The following is a 20,817-nucleotide window of genomic DNA, read 5'->3' as shown; positions in this document are numbered from 1 at the left end:
TCCTAAACACCTGGAGGAATGACGTTTGCCCATGCCTGCTATAGACTGTTAATTATAAGAAAGATGCCCTGCGCTATCTGCACAGAGAAACTACTTCAAATCCTATCTGTAACTGGATTGATAAGCAATGTATCTGGATGCTGAATACATTAAGTTTGTGAGTAAACCAGGTATGTTACTATTAAAGAAGACTACTTTAGTTTTGGTCTCTTGAGAGCATGATTTAAACTAAGATGTTTTAAGGAAGAGTAGACATTTTTGGGCAACTGAAAATAACACTTCTGAAACTACTGGTTTTTGTACATTGGCATATCTTTGTTCCTAACAGTTCAAAGAGATATCTAATTGCCTTGCATGAATATTAGTGGATATTTACCACTAAGGAGAATGTTGACGCAAGGAAGGTTTTAACTCTTCTCAGGAAGATCACACTTTAAAAAAAGGTTATGATTTCTAACAAGGTCGTACCTTTCCAAAAGACTTCTGGTTTTTACAAGAGATTATGAATGCCATTTTCCAAAAGCTTCAGAAACCCTTTGGTTGGGGCACTGCCAGGCTGAAAAGTTGGGGTTGGGAGAATGACTCTATGAAGATGTAAATATGTTATCATGGTTATTTGTGATCATGTAGTATCTCAGCCATTGTTGGGGTGTGCAGTCCTTTCGAATCTTCTGGGATAGGCATTGTGGGCCCAAAACCTTTGACAGTTTCTCACTGATGTATTTAACACATGGCCAAAGATATTTTGCGGCATGAGGCCTGTTCTCTCAAATTCATATTACACAATCCTGCAAACAAACCAAATTATTTTGGCACTTGAGGCAGATAACCCTGCAAGCATCTCTCTTCCTTTTCCTGATAGCTAAAATGTAAGAATGATAATAACTATTATTGTTGCTATTATTTAAGTAATGGTACATTAAATTTGCTTGAGGTTGCTTCCTCACTTTGGTAAGACTGGCTGTTACAGAATAAAAGTACCCGTGATCTTCTTTATGACCTTGTGCAAGTAGGTTGCTCATAGTAGTATGGAACACAATTTGTTTCTATCTTCCTGCTGACTAAGCCTGCTATTCAGTAAGGAAAAAGTGAGGTTAGGAGGAGGCATGCATTTCTGCCGGCACTGTCTCTTCCAGTGCAGACGCTTGACAGCTTGGTTGGAGGAAAGCCAATTGGGTGGCCCAGGCCTTTGTTGTAGTCTGGCAATATTTTCTGGAATAAAAGTCAAATGCATATTGCAAAATGATGATAAAAAAGAGCCTTTTATTTTATTTTGCTTTAACCTTTAGTTGAAAGTGATGTTGAATTTTTCTTGCAGGAGGGCAGCTTCCATAATGTAAATGCCATTCTGATCAATGCAGGTTGTAATTTGCATTACAAAATGTATAGAGCAAGAGTTGCTGTGAACTTTGTGGAGGAGGGCAAATCTTATTGTTTGCTCTCAACCTACCAAATGAAATAAGAATCATCCATACCTAATCTAGAAGAAGACTTTCTCTCTAGTCAGTTCTTGTCCCTAACATCTTGGTGTGTGGGTTGATGGTGTAATGCATGCTGTTTAGCCTTCTCAGCATGTATAAAGTGCCAGAAGAGAGGGTGTGCCAGGAAAAACAAGAACATGCAAGTTGAGGTATCTTTTCACTATATTAATTTCCATTAAAATATGAGGTAGTAGTTGCTGTTCTCCTCCACACTTCCCCATGTATTTTTGTATTTTCACTGTTACTTCCATTAAACTAAAGTATCTTCTGACCAAGATAGATGATTGGCTTCTAATTATAGGCAGTCCTGAAGTTCTGAACAAGATAGGTTTTGAAGGTTTGTTCTTAACTTGAATATATATGTAAGTCAAAACAAGTTGAATTTGTATATAAGTTGGTACATTTTTAAGTGTAACTCCAGCCAAATAAATATAGACATAGATAGATAGACAGACAGACAGACAGATAGATATAGATAGAAGCTTTGGATGACACAGAGAAGGGTTAGCACCTCTGTGGTGTTTGTTTTGCCATCTGTGTCTCTGTCCAGAAGATTTCACCTCACCTTCTGTCCCTGTGATAATTGGATTTTGAAAAAAATGGCTTGCTGTGGAAACAAGGATTGGTGAGAAAGCTTCAGTGGAGACACCTCTTCCTCACGATAACTCTCTCAGAAGTAAATTTCCTTTCCTAGGGGCAGATTTCTCACACTCCCTGTTGCCTCACCTCCATTCTTAACTATACATCATTTGTAAGTTAGATGTTTGTAACTCAGGGACTTTAAAATCAATCCAGAATTCAAAACATTTCTGGTCCCAAGCATTTCAGATGAGGGATTCTCAACCTGGCAGTTTCTGTGGTCGCTGAACTAGTCTGGTCACTGTTAAAGATATTTCTTTCCCAACTGTTCACCTCCTGTAAAGATGTTTGTAACTGGGGAACTTCCTGTATTATATTAACAAGAAATGGGAAATATCCCTGTGAAAGAATGGCTGACTAGCTGTTTATCAACTGCCTTCTCTTCTCTTTCATTTGATGGAAAGTAAGATTACTCTTCAAAAAGTCTGCTTAGTCTCTTTTGGCCGATTTTTTTTGTTTAGCATCATTGAATGCATTTTCAATTAATTAAAGCATTATTACCCTGCTGTCCAATCCCAAATGTTCCCAGATTAGTTTACGATACCTAACTACAGGATTATAATATTAAAGACATATCACACAAGAAAAAGGGAAAAAAGAATGAGAGGAAATACAAGGAAACTCAAGCACTAATTTGAACCATTACATATATGTGAGATGAAACTAAAAGGGCTCAGAGAAAGGAAACAAGGCAAAAGGAGCTAGATTCTTAGGCAAAGGAGAGCAATGTTTTTAATGTTTAATGTGTCATGCATTTTAATTGTTTATGTGTTAACTGTTTTATAGTTTGATATGGCTTGCTTTATTGTTTTGTTTATGTTACAGCATTGAATTTTTTTGAGTTCCCTTTGGGGTAAGAAAGGCGGGGTATAAATAAAGTAAATAAATAAACAAACAAATAAATAATGGTCCTACTGAAGCCCCTACTACACAGTCTTATAAAATTCAGACAGTGGAGACTCATATAATCCAGTTCAAAGCAGATAATGTGGATTATCTGTTTTGATAATTTGGATTATATGGCAGTGTAGAAGCAGTCTGAGAACTGTAGTTTGGTGACAGAGACATGGATCTTTAACAGGAAATCCACAGCAGCTTTTTCGCCGAACTGGACATTCACAGAAACCTTTGGGAAAAGTATTAGCAGTACCAAATAGATATAAATTCAAAATGTACACCTGTGTAGTTAAGTAATTGGACAGCAACAGTTAAGTAATTGGACAGCCACGACAAAGCCATTTAAAAGAGGAACATTCATTTGTTATCTCCAATGTGGGAGGTGTGCAGTACAGGAAGCAAAATGAAAAGAGGTTTAAAGGATGAGATTCAGATCTCATTTAAACAATTGCACCTGCTATCTGTTATAGGTGGTCAACAATAAGAACAAAATCAGAGTGTGACTATGGAAGCAGGGAAAGAAGAGAAACAGGCTGGTCCTTCCATGAAAGCAGGATCTGAAGATGCAAAAAGATTAGAGTCTGATGAGATCATTAGGGATTTAACCTATGGTAGTGGTAATATATGGTGAAAAATATAATGACAGTTGTTAGAAGTATATTTAAAATATTTATTTATATTTCATCTTTTCCCCAGACTGGGATTCAAGGTGACTTATAAAATGAAAAACAGAAAAAAATTGTTTTAGAATTTTTAAAAATATAATTAAACTATCAATAAGATTAAAAACAATTAAAAGTGCAACCATAAAAACAACACATAAAAAGAAGGGTGGCACAAAAGATGAGTGGCCCTTTGCTTCGAGCAGTCAACCCACAAGGGCCTGCCAAAACAAAAAGGACTTCACCTACCTATGGAAAGATAGTGAGGGGGTGCCGGTCTAACCTCTCCATGGGGTTCCAGAGCAGAGATAAGCCATCCAAAAAAGCCTCTCTCATGTTTCCACCAATATGCCTAAAAACAAACTGGCATCCAGTGGAGCTGTTGCAACACTAAAGTTGTGTATTCCCTGTAGCCAGCTCCAGTTTACAATCTGCCTGCTGTTCTTTAGATCAACTGAAACTCCCCCTTCAAAAACAACCCCATGTAGAGCGCATTACAAAAATTTAAACAGGAGATGATGTTGTGTAGTGTCCAATGTGAAGTGGAAATGTCTGGCTTTAAAACCACACTCATTAACTCATGATGTTATCTTATGCTAATCACTATCAATCAAGCAAATCTATTTCACTGAACTATTGTGAGGTTAAAGTGAGGAGCAAAGGCGACTGGGTATACGCCACTAAACACTATGAAAGAAATGAGTTGATAAATGAAATAAATGCATTACACTTCTAAATATGGTCAGTCCCCGAGTTACAATCTGACTTACAAATGACTCATAGTTAAGAATGGGGATGAGATGACAAGAGGTGAGAGAAATCTACCCCTAGGAAGGAAAATGTGTCGGGGGTCCCCAAAAAGGCACTTAGAATTCAAATCGACCCTTGGAATTTTGCAGTCACAGATACTAGCACTATCTGTAACTTGCATGCTGTGCTGCATCTTAGCTGCTCTTCCCCTGCCTCTGTGCTTCTTAAATCAAGCACGCTGGAACTCTGTATTTCTGCCAAGAGCCGATGGTGGCAAATGCTCTATTTCTAGTTCCAACTATTTGCAGTTACAGAGAGGCGGTCAAGACAGAAGAGAGAGTTCAAGCACATGTTCCAGCTTTATAAATCATTGCCCCTCTTTGCTTATCTCAGTTGACATCCCTGGACATGACATCTGAGCCGGTCACTGTTGCCCGGCTGGATATGACAATCCTGGTCCAGCCTCTTCATGTACTGAGTAGTTTAACCCCTCAGTTACCCATGCTATCTACCAAATGTCTTGGGAATTATTTTTCTTGGTTTATAACTCCACCAATCACTAATAAAATTCACTCCTGAAAAAGTTATCACGAGTAGTAGAAATCTCCACTGAAGCCTTATCACCAATCCTTGTTTCCACAACAAGCCACATTTTCCAAAAACCTATTATCACAGGGACAGAAAGTGATGTGAAATATTCTGGATGAGGCATAGACAGCAAAACAAACACCATAGGGGTGTTAATCCTTCCCTATGCTAGCTGTACACAGACACACATTTAATTAGTTACACTTAAAATGTACCTTTTCTGACTTACATACACATTACACTTTAGAACAAACCTACAGAGCCTATCTTGTTCAGAATTTGGGGACTGTCTGTAGATGGCTGCTCTAAAAGATTTTCTATTATGTTGAATAGGACATCTTCGTTAGAATTTGAAATTGATTCTGAGTTTCCAGAGTTCCATGCCAGATTGCTAACCACAGACTCTTGCATTTACTTGCATAGCATGTTCAGAGAGTTCAGTGTTCTTCCTGATAATATCCGCACTTATGGACCTCTTAGAAATGCTAGGGTAATAAGAGGGAGGAGCTGACTGGTAATGTGGGTAGCGTCCTGATGCTCTACCTCAATCTGTAAATCTAAAAGGGAAATGCTTCCCTCATCCAACCTCTTAGGAGACAGCAATTGATTTATTAGAGGATAATAGAAAGATGAGCTGAACAGCTTTATTTGATAAGAGACAGAGAACTGGGAACAGAATGAAAGTAGCAGAACAGCACAGTTTTCTTCCTCATTCTATCTGAAATGTGGAAGAGTTGGTCTGTTAAAGCTCTTCCTGGAATCGAAAAATATTACTAAAATAAGAAAAGCAAGTAGAATTGCAGTTTCTGCTTTCTGGGACCATGTTGCTAACAGTTTATTGTGGCTTTTACTAAACCAGACTCTTCAGTTAGTTCTTCATGGTGAGAGTGGGTCATTTGTTCCTCTTTGACTAGTGGTCAACTACATGTGGCGACATGAGAGAAGCCTCCCATAAGGATGTCAAAACATCAAACATCCAGCATCCCCTGGGCAATGTCCTTGCAGACGGCCAATTCTCTCACACCAGAGGCGACTTGCAGTTTCTCAGGTTGCTCCTGAAAACACACACAAAAATCAGGAAGTGCCCAATAGACTGGTATAGTATATGTGGAACTAGTATCTGAGGAAGTAGAGTAGTCTGTGAAAACTTATGCTACCAACTTCATTCTCTGAGTTTCTAAAGTTCTACAAGGTTCCTTTGCATTCTGGTTCTATACTGTTATATGGAACAAGTTAAAACTCAAGAAGTACATGTTTTACCCCTCTAAAGTATTGGAATTTTTGCATGTGATATTTCATGTAATGATTGCTTTAGGTATTTTTTAAATTAAAAGTAATGTTTCTTTTCCTGGCATTTAAGGATCTGAAGAGTCTATCCAGTTAATCTCTTATTTTTGTAATGTTTCAATATGACATACAAGCAATATGACTTAAGTTCATTACCTCCCCTTTTTCCTCGGTCAACTTTTTGCAACTATTTTGTCTGTTGAAGGAATCTGTGGTTTCAAAAATGTCCCTGGAGAGTTGTTTTTTAAAATGTCATTTCAAGTTGAAGGCATGATCACAATATGAATCTTGGAATTAGCTTACTGCTATTATAAGAGTGAGGTTAATTGCTTAGCAAATCTGTAAAATTAACAAAGCAACATGAGCGAAGTTTATTTCTGCAGCAGAAATTAGTGAATAGTTCACAATATCCAAAGCGAGACACACAGATGGTTTCAGGGCTAATTTTATATACGCTCATGTAAGCCTGTAGTTCAAAGCATCTATGAACATTTTCAAACTGTCCCAGGAAATGTTTTTCAGTGTTATGATCCATTTATCACAGTAAGTAGCAGGTTCAATGTATATACAATTAAATCAATAGAAATCTGGAGTTGTTTTAACCAAAGAGTCTGTCATTTTAAACAAAGAATGTAATCAAGGAATGTAACATTTGAAAATCAAGGAGGGGTCTCCCTTTCTCACCTAAGTATTAAAACACAGGGAAAAATAATGGAATCTGAGAGTCGTGTTGTTGTCTTTGTTACCTTTTCGCTTCTACAGAATGGAGATCTCATTGATTTAAGTTTCTTTTGGGAACAAAGATTTATTTTTAATTCTAAGGAGAGTTTATTTCTTATCATCATTTACATCACCATATTTCCTCTTTGATCAAAAGTGATGAACCATTATTGAAGACCACATAATTCCTTGAGTTGAAGCAAGTTAAGGGAACCAGGCCTCTTTGTTTATATACTAGTGAGAGATGATGATTTCTCATCCCCTTCCCTCCTCTTAACATCACAACTGAAGTCTAGGAAGTTCTTTTTATATGATATAGGGAACTCTAGTGAACCTTAGTTCTTATTCAGATTTTACCCTGGAATAACTTCCGAAATACCTTTAGTCTCAAACAAGTACATAGGTTGGGAAACAAATTGTTTCCCAAATGTGATTTTAATTTTGCAATTATGTTTAAAATAGATCCAAATTTTATGAAACCCTTTCACATCTCATCTAGAATGACAGCTGCTACAGTTCACCTTTTCTGTATTAATCATGCTACTTTGGAACCAGCTTCAGTCAAAGGGCAAGTGATTATATTTAACAATGAAACTGTTACTGGTAGTGTAAGTAACTAAAAGCAGACTAGCCTTTGTCACTCGTTTCATATCACAGGGGATGTCCTACCTGCATTCAAGCAAAACCGAGCTCCATGGGCGCCTGAAATCTACAAACTGTGTTGTTGATAGCCGCATGGTGGTGAAGATCACTGATTTTGGCTGCAATTCTATTCTGCCACCAAAAAAAGGTACACAAGAAATGCAAATGATTCTTTTACTATAATTCCTTGTGCCAGCTACAAAAATTATTCCTACTTCCACTTGGATTTCTGTTAAATTGTGATATATAATAGGAAAAAAATATTTCTCTTCTCTTTTTTCTCTCTTTCAATTTTTTAATTATAATGCATGCGTGCAATGGAACTATAAAATGCTTCCCATATATTTAAAAAGGGGAATAAAAAGGATTCCAGTAGTTACAGGCCTATTAGTTTAATAAATAACGTCGCCAAAATTTATGCTAGGTTCCTATTGAGCAGAGTTGAAAGCTGGGTAAACAAAAAATATATCCTTGCAGAAGAACAAACAGGTTTTTTAAAAAACAAATCTACCATCGATAACTGTTTTATTCCGAATCACTTGGTTGCTGAATACGCCTCTAAGAGGAGACACTCGTATGCTGCCTTTATTGACTTCTCTGCAGCATTTTATATGGTGAACAGAGAACTATTATGGAATACGTTGTTCACCCTCAAAATTGAATCCAGACTGTTGCTACTGATCAAAGTCTTATATACAAGCACCTGTTTGAGAGTATGGTTTGGGGCAAATGGAGTTATGACAAGCAGGATCAATACATTAAAAAGGGTAAGACAAGGGTGCATTTTAGCACCAATATTATTTAATATCTATATCAATAACCTGTCTGGAGTAATGAAGGACCCTGTAGCTCATATGCCTAAAGTTCTAAACACATACTGTAACACTTTGTTATATGCTGATGATATGATATTACTATCACATTTGTAAGTTGGACTTCGTAGGTTGTTAAGAAGACCCAGTTCCTATTGCCAGAATAACTCTCTAAACATTAACAAATAAAAGTAAAAAATTATGGTGTTTGGAGAGACAGCAGAGACACAGATGCAATTAGATGGTGAGGTAATAGAACAAGTAAACACCTTCCCATATCTTTGAGTAACTTTTCTGAGACTGGTTCTTGGACTTTTCCTCATCAAAGGAGTGAACTCACAGCAAAGGCTCCCCTGAATCTAATACTTAAACTAAAAACGCATAGCTACCTAGGTAACCTAATCCCAATAATTAAAATATATAAAGCTAAGGTTACACCTATGCTTTTATATACTGCAGAAGTATGGTGTTTAAGTTCCATCTCAGTAATAGAACAAGCACAATCACAACACTTGAGAGGCATACTGTGAGTAGATAAAAGAACCTCAGCTGCAGTGAGAGCTGAACTAGAAATTTATACAATCTATGCACAGTCTAAACTTAGAGCATATAATTACTGGTGTAAAATCAATGTAATGGAGCCAGATAGACTCCTAAAATTGTGCCTATTAGAACAAATAAAATCCCAACTACAGACCTCTTGGATTACGCAACTGACAAATTATATAAGAAGTTGCAGTCTCCCTGTCTCCTGTGCCTTAAGAGACTGAGTAAAAAAGAGTGCTTTACAAAGAATTTTGGATATAGAAGCACAAATAGATATAGCCACCATCAGTAAGGTTGCCAACGTAAAATGGCTGAGCCGATATAATCTTAATTTACCTTTCAAATTGCCAACTACCTAAACATTCAAATGCCAAAACATTTTAGAGAAGTATTCACTTGATCTAGATTTGATTAGCTTGATACAATGGTCAGATATGGAAGATTTAACAGCATCTCTTATAATGAACGGATTTGTATCTGAGGAGCACCTGAAATTGAGAATATAGCACACATATTATTTGATTGTAAATTATATCAGAAGGTGAGAGACTTGTACCTTGGTCAATATATGAAATAGACAATTCATTAGGAATTTCACATCAGAATAACATATTTTATGTGTGACCAAGACCCAAAAATAACATATAAAACAACTCTGTATTTTAGCACAACAATACATTTGAGAACCACATATATGGGGCTAATCAGAGTAAATTGTAGGGGTGATAAGGAAATATGATGTACATATTCAATTTTATTAGATTTATTATTTATTTATTTATTTATTTATTGCATTTATTAACCGCCGCTCTCAGCCCTAGGGCGACTCGTGGCGGTGTACAATACAAAAAAGACACTTTACAAAGCAATCAGGACAACAAACTAACATCACTAATACACAACATTTAAATTACACTAAAAATCCGCTGCGTCATATTATGGAATCATAATCAATCTCGTAGTCGTAAATTCATTCCGGTTGTCATTTCCAGTAACATAGCACTCAGTTGAAAGCCTGCTCGAAGAGCCACGTCTTCAGGCCCTTACGAAAGGCCATGAGGGAGGGCGCCTGCCTGATGTCAGCAGGGAGGGAGTTCCACAGCCGGGGGGCCACCACCGAGAAGGCCCTCTCTCTCGTCCCCGCCAGACGTGCCTGTGAGGCAGGCGGGATCGAGAGAAGGGCCTCCCCAGATGATCTCAAGGTCCTCGTGGGCTCGTAGGCCGAGATGCGGTCCGTAAGGTATTTTGGGCCGGAACCGTTTAGGGCTTTGTAGGATAACACCAGCACCTTAAATTGGGCCCAGTAGCAAATCGGCAGCCAGTGGAGCTGGAACAACAAGGGCGTTGTGTGCTCCCTGCGTCCTGCTCCTGTTAACAACATGGCTGCCGTGCGCTGGACGAGCTGAAGCTTCCGGGCCGTCTTTAAGGGCAGCCCCACGTAGAGAGCGTTGCAGTAGTCAGACGGGATGTGACCAGAGCGTGTACCACCGTGGCCAAGTCAGACTTCCCAAGGTACGGGCGCAGCTGGCGCACAAGCCGAAGCTGTGCAAATGCTCCCCTGGTCACCGCTGAAACCTGGGGATCCAGGCTCAACGATGAATCCAGGATCACACCCAAGCTGCGAACCTGCGCCTTCAAGGGGAGTGCGACCCCATCCAGCACAGGCTGTAACCCTATACCCTGCTCGGCCTTGCGACTGACCAGGAGTACCTCTGTCTTGTCTGGATTTAATTTCAGTTTGTTCGCCCTCATCCAGACCATTACAGCGGCCAGGCACCGGTTCAGGACTTCGACAGCCTCCTTAGTAGCAGGTGGAAAGGAGTGACAGAGTTGGACATCATCTGCGTACAGATGACACCGCACCCCGAAACTCCGGATGATCTCACCCAGCGGCTTCATGTAGATATTAAACAGCATGGGGGACAATATAGAGCCCTGTGGAACCCCACAGGTCAAAGGCTGTGGGGTTGAACAGGAGTCCCCCAATAACACCTTCTGGGTACGACCCTCCAGAAATGACTGGAGCCACCGCAAAGCAGTGCCCCCAAGACCCATTTCCGCAAGGCGCCCCAGGATACCGTGGTCGACGGTATCGAAGGCCGCTGAGAGGTCCAGGAGCACCAACAGGGACACACTCCCCCTGTCTAGCTCCTGGCGCAGATCATCCACTAAGGCGACCAAGACCGTCTCGGTACCATGTCCCGGTCTGAAACCAGACTGTGCCGGATCCAGATAATCCGTGTCTCTCAAGAATACCTGGAGTTGTGAGGCCACCACGCTTTCCATGACTTTGCCCAAGAAGGGAAGATTGGAAACAGGCCGAAAGTTGTCAAATTTAGTGGGGTCCAGTGATGGTTTTTTCAACAGCGGCTTTATAATAGCCTGTTTTAGGCTCGCTGGAATCTTGCCTTCCCGAAGGGAGGCATTAACCACCACCGTTACCCACTCAGCCAATCCCCCTCTGGCCTCCTTCAGAAGCCAGGATGGGCAGGGGTCTAGGATGGACGTGGTGGGCCTCATTCCTCCAAGTATCTTGTCCACATCCTCGGGCTTCACAAGCTGAAAAGAATCCATCAAAACAGGACAAGCAGGTGCTCGTGTCACATCCACAGAGACTGCATTTAATATGGTGTCCAGCCCAGAACGGATCAAAGCGACTTTGTCTGCAAAGAACTGAGCAAATGCTTCACAGCGCGTGGCCGAATTGTCAGGGCTCCCGCCTGAGGTGGCGGGAGTCAAAAGACCTCTGACAATCTGAAACAACTCCGCCGGACGGTTTTTTGCAGACGCAATAGTGGCCGCAAAGAAAGTTTTCTTTGCGGCTTTTATTGCCGCGGCATATGCCCTTAGAAAGGACACAAACCGTGCTCGGTTTGGCTCGCTTGGGTCCGAGCGCCACACACTCTCTAGTTCCCTCTTCCTTCGCTTCATCGCTGCCAGCTCCTCAGTGAACCAAGGAGCTGGTTTAGCTCGGTTACTTGAGAGGGGACGTTCCGGAGCGATCATGTCAATTGCCCTGGTCATCTCCCCATTCCAGAGAGCGACCAAGGCCTCGACATGATCACCTGCCGAGGTAGCGGGAAAGTCCCCAAGAGCCGTCAGGAATCCATTCGGATCCATAAGCCTCCTGGGGCGGACCATCTTAATGGGTCCTCCACCTTTGCGGAGGTTAGGGGGCGCAGTGAGCCTAAATCTGATCAGGAAGTGGTCGGTCCATGGCAACGGAGAGATGAACAACTCCTCCACCCCGCCACCCTGCTCCCATCCCTGGCAGAAAACCAAGTCCAATGTATGTCCAGCACAGTGGGTGGGGCCAGTTATTCGTTGGGACAGCCCCATGGTTGCCATGGCAGACATGAAGTCCTGAGCCGCTCCTGTGAGGGTCGCCTCGGCATGGATGTTGAAGTCCCCCAGCACAAGAAGCCGTTGAGACTCCAACGCCAGGCTCGAGACCACCCCCGCTAGCTCAGGTAGGGAGACTGTAGTGCAGCGAGGTGGACGGTACACTAACAGAATCCCTATTCTGTCCCGGTCACCCACCCTCAGGTGGACGCATTCAAAATTTGTAGTCTGCGGGATGGGGCTCCTGGTCAGACGGATGGAATCTCTATAGACCACTGCGACCCTGCCTCCCCGTCCTCCGGATCTCGGTTGGTGCTGTACGGAGAAGCCTGGAGGACAAAGCTGGGTCAGATTTACGCCTCCAGCTTCATCCAACCAGGTCTCCATAATGCACGCCAGATCTGCCCGCTCCTCCAGGATTAGGTCCTGGATCCAAGTCGTTTTTCCGTTGACAGATCTGGCGTTCAGCAGCACCACCTTCAATCCCGAGGGCCCGCTCACCTGGTTACACCAATTTACCTTAGGAGACCGGTTGGGAATTGTTAATGTAGATAAACGGTCCAAATTAGGCCAAATTCGAGGTCTCCTTTTTCCGCATCTCCTCCTCCCCACCACGACCTCTATGGGGGCCCCTCGGCTAGTGGAACACCTCCCCCCCTCCATGCCGCGATCTAATATCAAGGTCTTATTTCCTGCTTCATCAGTTGTTTGATTTGTTGGTCCCTGCCAACACCCTTGCTCCCCTTCCTCCCCCTTCCCCGCCCCATTTTTGTCCACAGGCTCCAGCCCGCCTCCTCCCCTGACCCTTCCGCTAGTCAGTAGCAACAGGGATAGTACCAACAGGGGGGTGGGGGACCTCATGGATAACAATAGCTTCAGAAGGAAGGGGCGTTCCAGCCACACCAGTTAGGATAGTTCGTAAAGTGCGAGAGTGCGAGAGTCTTCAGTGCAGCACAGTCAGTAATACCACTCAGTTAACAACACACTACGTGCCGTTGGGCACATACATAAAGTGCAAGATCTAAAGTGCAATAGGTAACCTGAAACTGGTTCTCAGCATTCACTAAAGTGCGGCATAGAGGGATAAGGAAGGGGGCGTAAGTGCTAGTGTTATTTAGCAGCAGGTGGCAGGCGCCTTAAAGTGCTGTTGTGTTCTTATATCAGCTTAGCAGCAGCGACAACCAGAAGAGTGTGCTAAGATAGTAATATGTAGTCACGTTCTTACGAAGATGATGGTGATACCACTTGAATAAGGTTGTTATGATTCAGATGTACCTCTAGACGGTTGGTCTGAGAGCGGATGGGGGCATCCGGGGATGGTGTACACAGTGGCGGTCAGCACAGTTGGTCTATTGTATATCTATCAATCCAAAGGAGGCCAGCTCAAGAGGTCTACACAATATTAAGGCCGGCACAAAAGGTCTACTCAGTATTAAGGCCAGCACAGAAGGTCTACACAATATTAGGCCGGCACAAGAGGTCTACACAATATTAAGGCCAGCTCAAGAGGTCTACACAATATTAGGCCGGCACAAGAGGTCTACACAATATTAAGGCCAGCACAAGAGGTCTACACAGTATTAAGGCTAGCACCAAAGGTCTACACACTATTGAGGCCAGCACAAGAGGTCTACACAATATTAAGGCACATACAAAGGTTCTACACAATATTAGTCAACGCTGAAAAGATGAAACTCTAGAAGATCCAGCAGTGGTGGCAAAGATGAAATCTAGCAGCGATGACAAGGCGGCGGGCCAAATGGTGGTGGCCGCGATGGAAGGCGGCAGCGTTGGCCCAGCGGCCCAGCGGCGGCCCAGCAGCTGCAGCGGTAGCGATGGAAAGGCGGCGATGGTGAGGCGAGGCGCCAAGATGGCGGCCGCAACAGCCGCGGCGTTCTCCGTGCCCTGGCTTGGCCCAACGGCCCCAGCGGTGGACCGGTCGCAGCAGCGGCAGCGATGGTGAAGGCGGGGCGCCAAGATGGCGGCCTCAGCGGCCGCGACGCTCTCCGTGACCCAGCAGTGGTCCGGTCGTACCGGCGGCGGTGAGGGGACGGCGGCGGCGGCGGCGATGGAGAAGCGGGACGCCCTGGCTCGGCCCTGGCCCCAGCGGTGGTCCGGTCGCAGCGGCAGCGGTGAAGGGACGGCAGCGGCGATGGAAAAGTGAGACGCAAGATGGCGGCCGCAGATGTAGAGCTTTATAGATGTAGAGGCCTCCTTGCAGATTGCTGAGTCACACCCCACTGGAGGAGGCCTGGGCTGCTGGCTACTCACAAGGAGTCCTGGGAGCAGGCTGGAGATCTTTATTGCCCCTTCACAGCAAGCACAGCAGACTCAGTCCCTGGCAGGCCTGTGGACTCAGCTTTATAGATGTAGAGGCCTCCTTGCAGATTGCTGAGTCACACCCCACTGGAGGAGGCCTGGGCTGCTGGCTACTCACAAGGAGTCCTGGGAGCAGGCTGGAGATCTTTATTGCCCCTTCACAGCAAGCACAGCAGACTATTTACTCTATTGTTGTAAGTGTTTTATTTAACTTACTATATAGAGTGTAATCAAGTCTTATCAAGCTTTTTTGTTTGTTTGGTATTGTGATACGACCTAAGGGCTAATCAATAAAATTTACTGTACTATACTTTACTATACTGTACTATAAGTCTAAGGATTTAAAAAAAACAAAATCAGAAATATTGCAATATAAATACTAACTACATTTTTCATTACAGATATCTTTTCCTCATGTTCTTTCTACTCAGCCTGTTGTAACAAATTATTTTACTGGATGATCAATAGGCTTTGCATTATGATAGTAATTAGACAAAGAAAGATCTTTAATAAACTACGAAGCAGCTCTGAAAAAGTAACACTTCATCATTGCTTAGTTCACTTAATTTTATGGGGCTTCAGACTCATGAAAATCCTTTTTTATTTTTCCACTGTTTCTTCTGTCTTTTCCTTACTAGAATAAAAAACTGTAGAAACAATGAAAAAATAAGGAAGGATTTCCTAGAGAGAGAAAAATGATTACATGGTTCTTTCTCATTGGTAACATGAGGAGCATTTCATCTGGAAAGACTCCAGATCAGAGCAATATGGGATCAGATGAATCTTTGAATAAAGGTCACAGCTGTCAACTAGTATTATTTGCTCTTTTCTTCTCCCTCCTTCCATTGCCCCCTCCCCCCATCTTTTCCCCCAGATCTCTGGACTGCTCCTGAACACCTCCGTCATGGTGGAGTTTCTCAGAAAGGTGATGTGTACAGCTATGGAATTATAGCACAGGAGATCATACTTCGTAAAGAAACTTTCTACACTAACAATTGCCGGGATCATAAAGGTAAAAAATGCATAAATAAAGGGCTAAGTCCATGTTGCTACTTATTTATTATTGAAGGGACTCTTCTGCACCCCCCCCAACAGGTTCCGAGGGTGGTCCACAAAGTTGTTCTTGGCAATGCCGATTGTTTATTTATTTATTTACTATATTTATATACTGCCCCTCTCAGTCCGAAAGGCGACTCGGAGCAGTTTACAAACAGCAACAATTTGATGCCTCAACAGTCATAACACTTAAAAAGTATAACAATCATAAAATACTATTAAAAACATTAACATACAATATAAAAATATAAAACTGTACAAGCCTTAAAACATTGTCATGGGCGTCTCATATCAAGTCATTGTTCAATTGAGTCATCAAGTAATTCCATTATTTCATATAGCTAAGCTGTGTTTGGGAAGGCCTGCTCAAAAAGCCAGGTTTTCACCTTTCTTCGAAAAGTCAAGAGGGAGGGAGCCAATCTTATATCTTTAGGCAGGGTGTTCCACAGTTGAGAAGGCCCTGTCTCTTGTCCCCGCCAAACGCATCTGCGAGGAAGGCGGGAACAAGAGTCGGGCCTCCCCAGGAGATCTTAATGTCCTAGATGGTTCATAAGGAGATATACATTTGGATAGATAAGTTGGACCAAAACCATTTAGGGCTTTATAGGCTAAAGCCAGCACTTTGAATTGTGCCCAGAAGCAAACTGGCAGCCAGTGGAGCTGGCGCAACAGAGGAGTTGTTTGCAACTTGGCTGCTGCCCGGGATCCAAATTATCAGAAGGGGTCAAATCAGTAGTAACTTCCTGTAGTGTATAGTCTTCCACAGGCACCTGTGGAGGCTTCTCCCCTATAAGAAAACTTCTCAACTCTCATCTTCCTTGCTGAGACTCATCAGCACCTCTGGAAGAATGCATACTATGGAAAGAGCAAGGATGAGCAGTTTTCCTTGCTTTCTTTTTCTAGACATTTGGTGCAAGTAGTTCTCAACAGAAAAGGAGATGTGAATAGGTAGTAGCACCAGTGGCAAGGAAGATGTGGGCAATTGAATTCAATTTGCCCAACAAATGCTTCTGAACTTTCATAAAATCATAGCGTTGGAAGCAACTTCATGAATTGAGTCCAACCCCTTCCTTAATACAGGATCTCCAGAGAAAGCAAGCAGCTTTTCAGTTTCTTTTTCAAGATTTCCAGAGAATCAAACTTCATATCTAACAGTTCTCTTCTTGCCATCCTCTATAACATTTGTTCAATAGCATTTTTTTCTTTTCCAGAGGTTAATATAAATCATTTTCTATATTCCTATCACATTATAAGCCATTACATCACATTAAATCATGTCATATTCCATTTTCTAATATTTAATATTAAAAACTTACTGACATAATTACATAGTATCAATCCATATTAATTAAAACTATAAATCTATTATGTATTATATAACATTACTCATTTTATCTTTATATTCCATTGGCTCTAAACTGTCCTTTTTATTTAAAGTCCAATTTTGTATCAAATTTCATGTTTGAAACTCCTTTTCAAAATTGTTATCAAGTCCAATTCTCCATGGTCTTATATCTACAACTATCTCGTATCCTAAGTCCAACCAAACATTGCTTTTTCTATTTCATTTCAAATTTGAGTCTTGTCTTTCTTTTCATCCATCCTGTCCATGACTTCCCCCATGCCCATCTTTTCAGATCCCCTATCTTTCCTCTTGCTAATAGTTCCAACTACTTCCGGTTTGCTGCTTTAAGGCAATCACACTGATGCAGAATACTTTCCTTCTCTCTCTCTTTTTCACCTCCTTCAGTTTTATAGACTAACCCTTTTATTAAATCAACATGATTTTGTTCGACTAGCAGTTTAGATTCTCTACATATTATTTATTTATTTATTTGCAGAATTTGAATACCGCCCTTCTCAACCCCAAGGGGACTCAGGGCGATTCACAGTGTTGGCAACAATCCAATGCCATCCACAAAAACAGTATAAAACATCAAAATTGACTCTCCCCTGATAAAATATTAAACATATCACTTTCAGATTAGCTTCCCTCCCCTGTCTAGCACTGAAATTCCAATTTCTTGTCCTCTTCTCCATTTCTATCATGTTATTTTGAAACTATTTTATTTTGTTATTTCATGTATTTATTTTGATGGTATTTTTGCTTCTTGAATTTTATTTTGCTGTACTGCAATTCTGGGCTTGGCCTCATGTTAGCTGCCTCGAGTCCCCTTTGGGGAGATGGTGGCGGGGTATAAATAAAGATTATTATTATTATTATTATTATTATTATTATTATTATTATTATTTCAGTGTTTGAGCAAGATTGTAACTCCAAAAGATTACTAGATGCTCTATGCTTATGCAAGCTATGAAAATATAACCCAAAGGTTAAACTACTCATAACATAGGAAATTTGTGTTGAATCTTCCAACAATTAGACGTCCTTTAAATACAGTTAAGGGGTTCCAGTTTATCACTAGGAACTGAGTCACACCCAGCATATGCATATACTACTTCATCACACTAGAGAAAAAATCCACTTAAAATCCGGTTTCTGCCTCCTGTAGAATTCTGGATTTTGTAGTTTAGTGAGGCTGTTTAGGGCTCGTCCCTAAACTACAAACTACTTTTCAGTTTTTCCTCTATTTTGGCATGCTTCACAAATAGAAAAAAACACAATGTAGAAATATGTGAGTTAAAGAGATCCAGTACTATGATTTGGGCACATCTGTGCTTAAAACATATTGCCTTGACATGTCCTACTTTCTTGGTGATTCTGCTTTTCATGATTTATTTATTTATGTACTGAATTGTCTTTTTTCTCTTCCTTCAGAAAAACTCTACAGAGTAGAAAGCGGCAAGGGACAAAGACCATTCCGACCAGATCTTTTGCTGGAGACTGAGGGAGAAAAGGAACAGGAAGTAAGGTCATACTGAAATAAACCCATGATCAGTTGAGAGTGATAGCACTCATCCACAAGTTGAAACCAGTAGGTTTGGCAGAGAGAAAAGCATAACTCATGTTCTTATTTCAGTGTTTGCAGCGTGGAAAAGTGTCCTGTCAGCAACTCTAACGCACTGCAGTTAAATGAGATTAAATATATTCCATTCTGCAAAACACACTACATTACAGCTCTTGCTACATATATACTATCTGGTCATATTAACAGTTTATGATGTATCACTACATACCCATGCAGCAGGCCCGTAGCCAGGATTTTGATTCGGGGGGGGGGGGGGGGGCAGCGGCTCAGGATCTTTCCTAGCAAACCTTTTGTATCATTATCCCAATATCCCCATCAGGCCCATAGCCAGGATTTTGATTTGGGGGGGGGGGGGGCTGAGTTTGATTCGGGGGAGGTTGAGTTTGATTCGGGGGGAGGGGGGCTCAGGATCTACCCTAACAAACCTTTTGTATCATTATCCCAATACCCCCATGCATATGGAATATATTGAGCATGATGATCAGATCATGATATGAATAAACATAACAGTTTAAATAATGTACCAGTAAGGCCTTCTTGCGGACCACCCTGAGAATTTTGGGGGGGGGGGGAGCTGAAGCCCCTCAAGCCCCCCCCTCCCCTCCTCTCCCCCCGGCTACGGGCCTGCCATGCAGTATCTGGGGAAGACAAGGGACAGGAGTTACTTTGGTAACTAAAACAAAAAGAAAAGAAATGCTCAACATTTTGATTATGTTAAACAATAGGTTTATGCCCCAATAAATGGCATAAAATCCATGGGGTTTTGCTTGCTATACACAGCAGTTGAACAGTGTGTAGATATGTGTTTTTGTGTCTGTTTGTATCTATAAAGATGGGGGAAATTTCCTGAGATTCAGAAAATAATGTATGAGTGCAGGTTTTTCTGGGCTTGAAATTTTATAATGTTTTATATAAATGTTTTAAATAAATAATTTGAAGCACAGTTGATCTCATCATGACTATATGTCAAGGGAGGGTAGCAAGGAACCATTAGGTCATTGGGCTATAACTCCAGGTATGGGCAAACCCAGGCCCAGGGGCCGGATGCGGCCCCTTGGGCTCTTTGCTCAGATCCTCCTCTCTCTCACCATCCTATCTTTCCTTCTCTCCTTCCTTCCTCCGTCCTTTCCTTCCCTCCTCCTTTCTCCTTCCATCTTCCCTTCCACCCTTTCATCCTTCCTTCCTTCCCTCTTTCCTCCCTCCTTCTCTCTCTCCCTTTCTTTCTCCATCCATCCATCCATGCATCCATCTCTTCCCTCCTTCCTTCTATTTTTCCTTCCTCCTTTCTTCCTGGGGGATGTTTAGCTGGAAGAAAAGAAGGTAAAGAGGGAACACGAGAGCCATGTTTCAAGATTTAAAAGGGTGTCCCATGGGGGGGGGGGGGGGGCTGACTTTTGACTGAAAATATTAGGAAGAACTTCCTGAGAGTTGTTGGAGAGTGGTATAGGCTGTCTTGGGAGTGTGATGGAGGCTTTTCAGCAGAAGCTGGTTGTCTATTAGGAGTGCTTTGATTGTGCCTTCTTGCATGGCAGAGAGTTGGACTGCATGGCTCTTTGGTGTCTCTTCCAGTTCTAGGATGCTATATTAGGAGTAGGTAATATGGGGTCTAATGGATACACTTTTTCTCTCCCTTCCACCATCCCCTCCTGACCAAGGCCAACCCTTTTGGGATCCAAATGTTTCTTGTCTTTCCTTCACTTTTTGCTTCTGAAAGAGAAGACGAAGGGGAGGAAAGGGCTGCGAGGGGTCTTGGGAATTAAAAAAATACATAACTAGTCTGTTTTGTATTTGTGAATTTCCAGGTATATCTTCTTGTGAAAAGCTGCTGGGAGGAAGATCCAGAAAGGAGGCCAGATTTCAAGAAAATTGAAACTACTCTTGCAAAGATATTTGGGTAAAAAAGGGGGTGGTGGTACTTATGTCTTTATGTCAGCACAAAGATAAATATTATTTTGCCCCAACTATGTATGTATGTATACATATACATATAAATATATATATATATATATAAGTGAGGATAAAGTCATGAAAATTATAGAATACCAGGGGATAGGGTGATAAATGTTACACTAAGCTCCTTGAAAGATGGGACAGATTTTTTAAAAAAACCATTGATTTCAGTGCTACAAGTTAGTAGGGGAAAAAG

General features: G+C 41.8%; 1 protein-coding gene across 1 annotated transcript in view; it reads left to right on the top strand.

Moving 5' to 3' along the window:
• The window catches only part of GUCY2C (guanylate cyclase 2C), an 85,631-nt gene that overhangs the window by 36,539 nt on the left and 28,275 nt on the right, over positions 1-20,817 (top strand). The window contains exons 17-20 of the mRNA XM_060776762.2: positions 7,682-7,814; positions 15,560-15,697; positions 18,521-18,609; positions 20,474-20,565. Coding sequence (XP_060632745.2) covers positions 7,682-7,814; positions 15,560-15,697; positions 18,521-18,609; positions 20,474-20,565 — 452 coding nt within the window. The remainder of the gene's footprint in view (positions 1-7,681; positions 7,815-15,559; positions 15,698-18,520; positions 18,610-20,473; positions 20,566-20,817) is intronic.

This window comes from Anolis sagrei, chromosome 5 (assembly GCF_037176765.1).
Source record: "Anolis sagrei isolate rAnoSag1 chromosome 5, rAnoSag1.mat, whole genome shotgun sequence".
In the NCBI taxonomy this organism is placed as follows: domain Eukaryota; kingdom Metazoa; phylum Chordata; class Lepidosauria; order Squamata; family Dactyloidae; genus Anolis; species Anolis sagrei.
The sequence above is the reverse complement of the archived record's forward strand: the minus strand, read 5'-3'. Positions and strand labels throughout refer to the sequence as shown.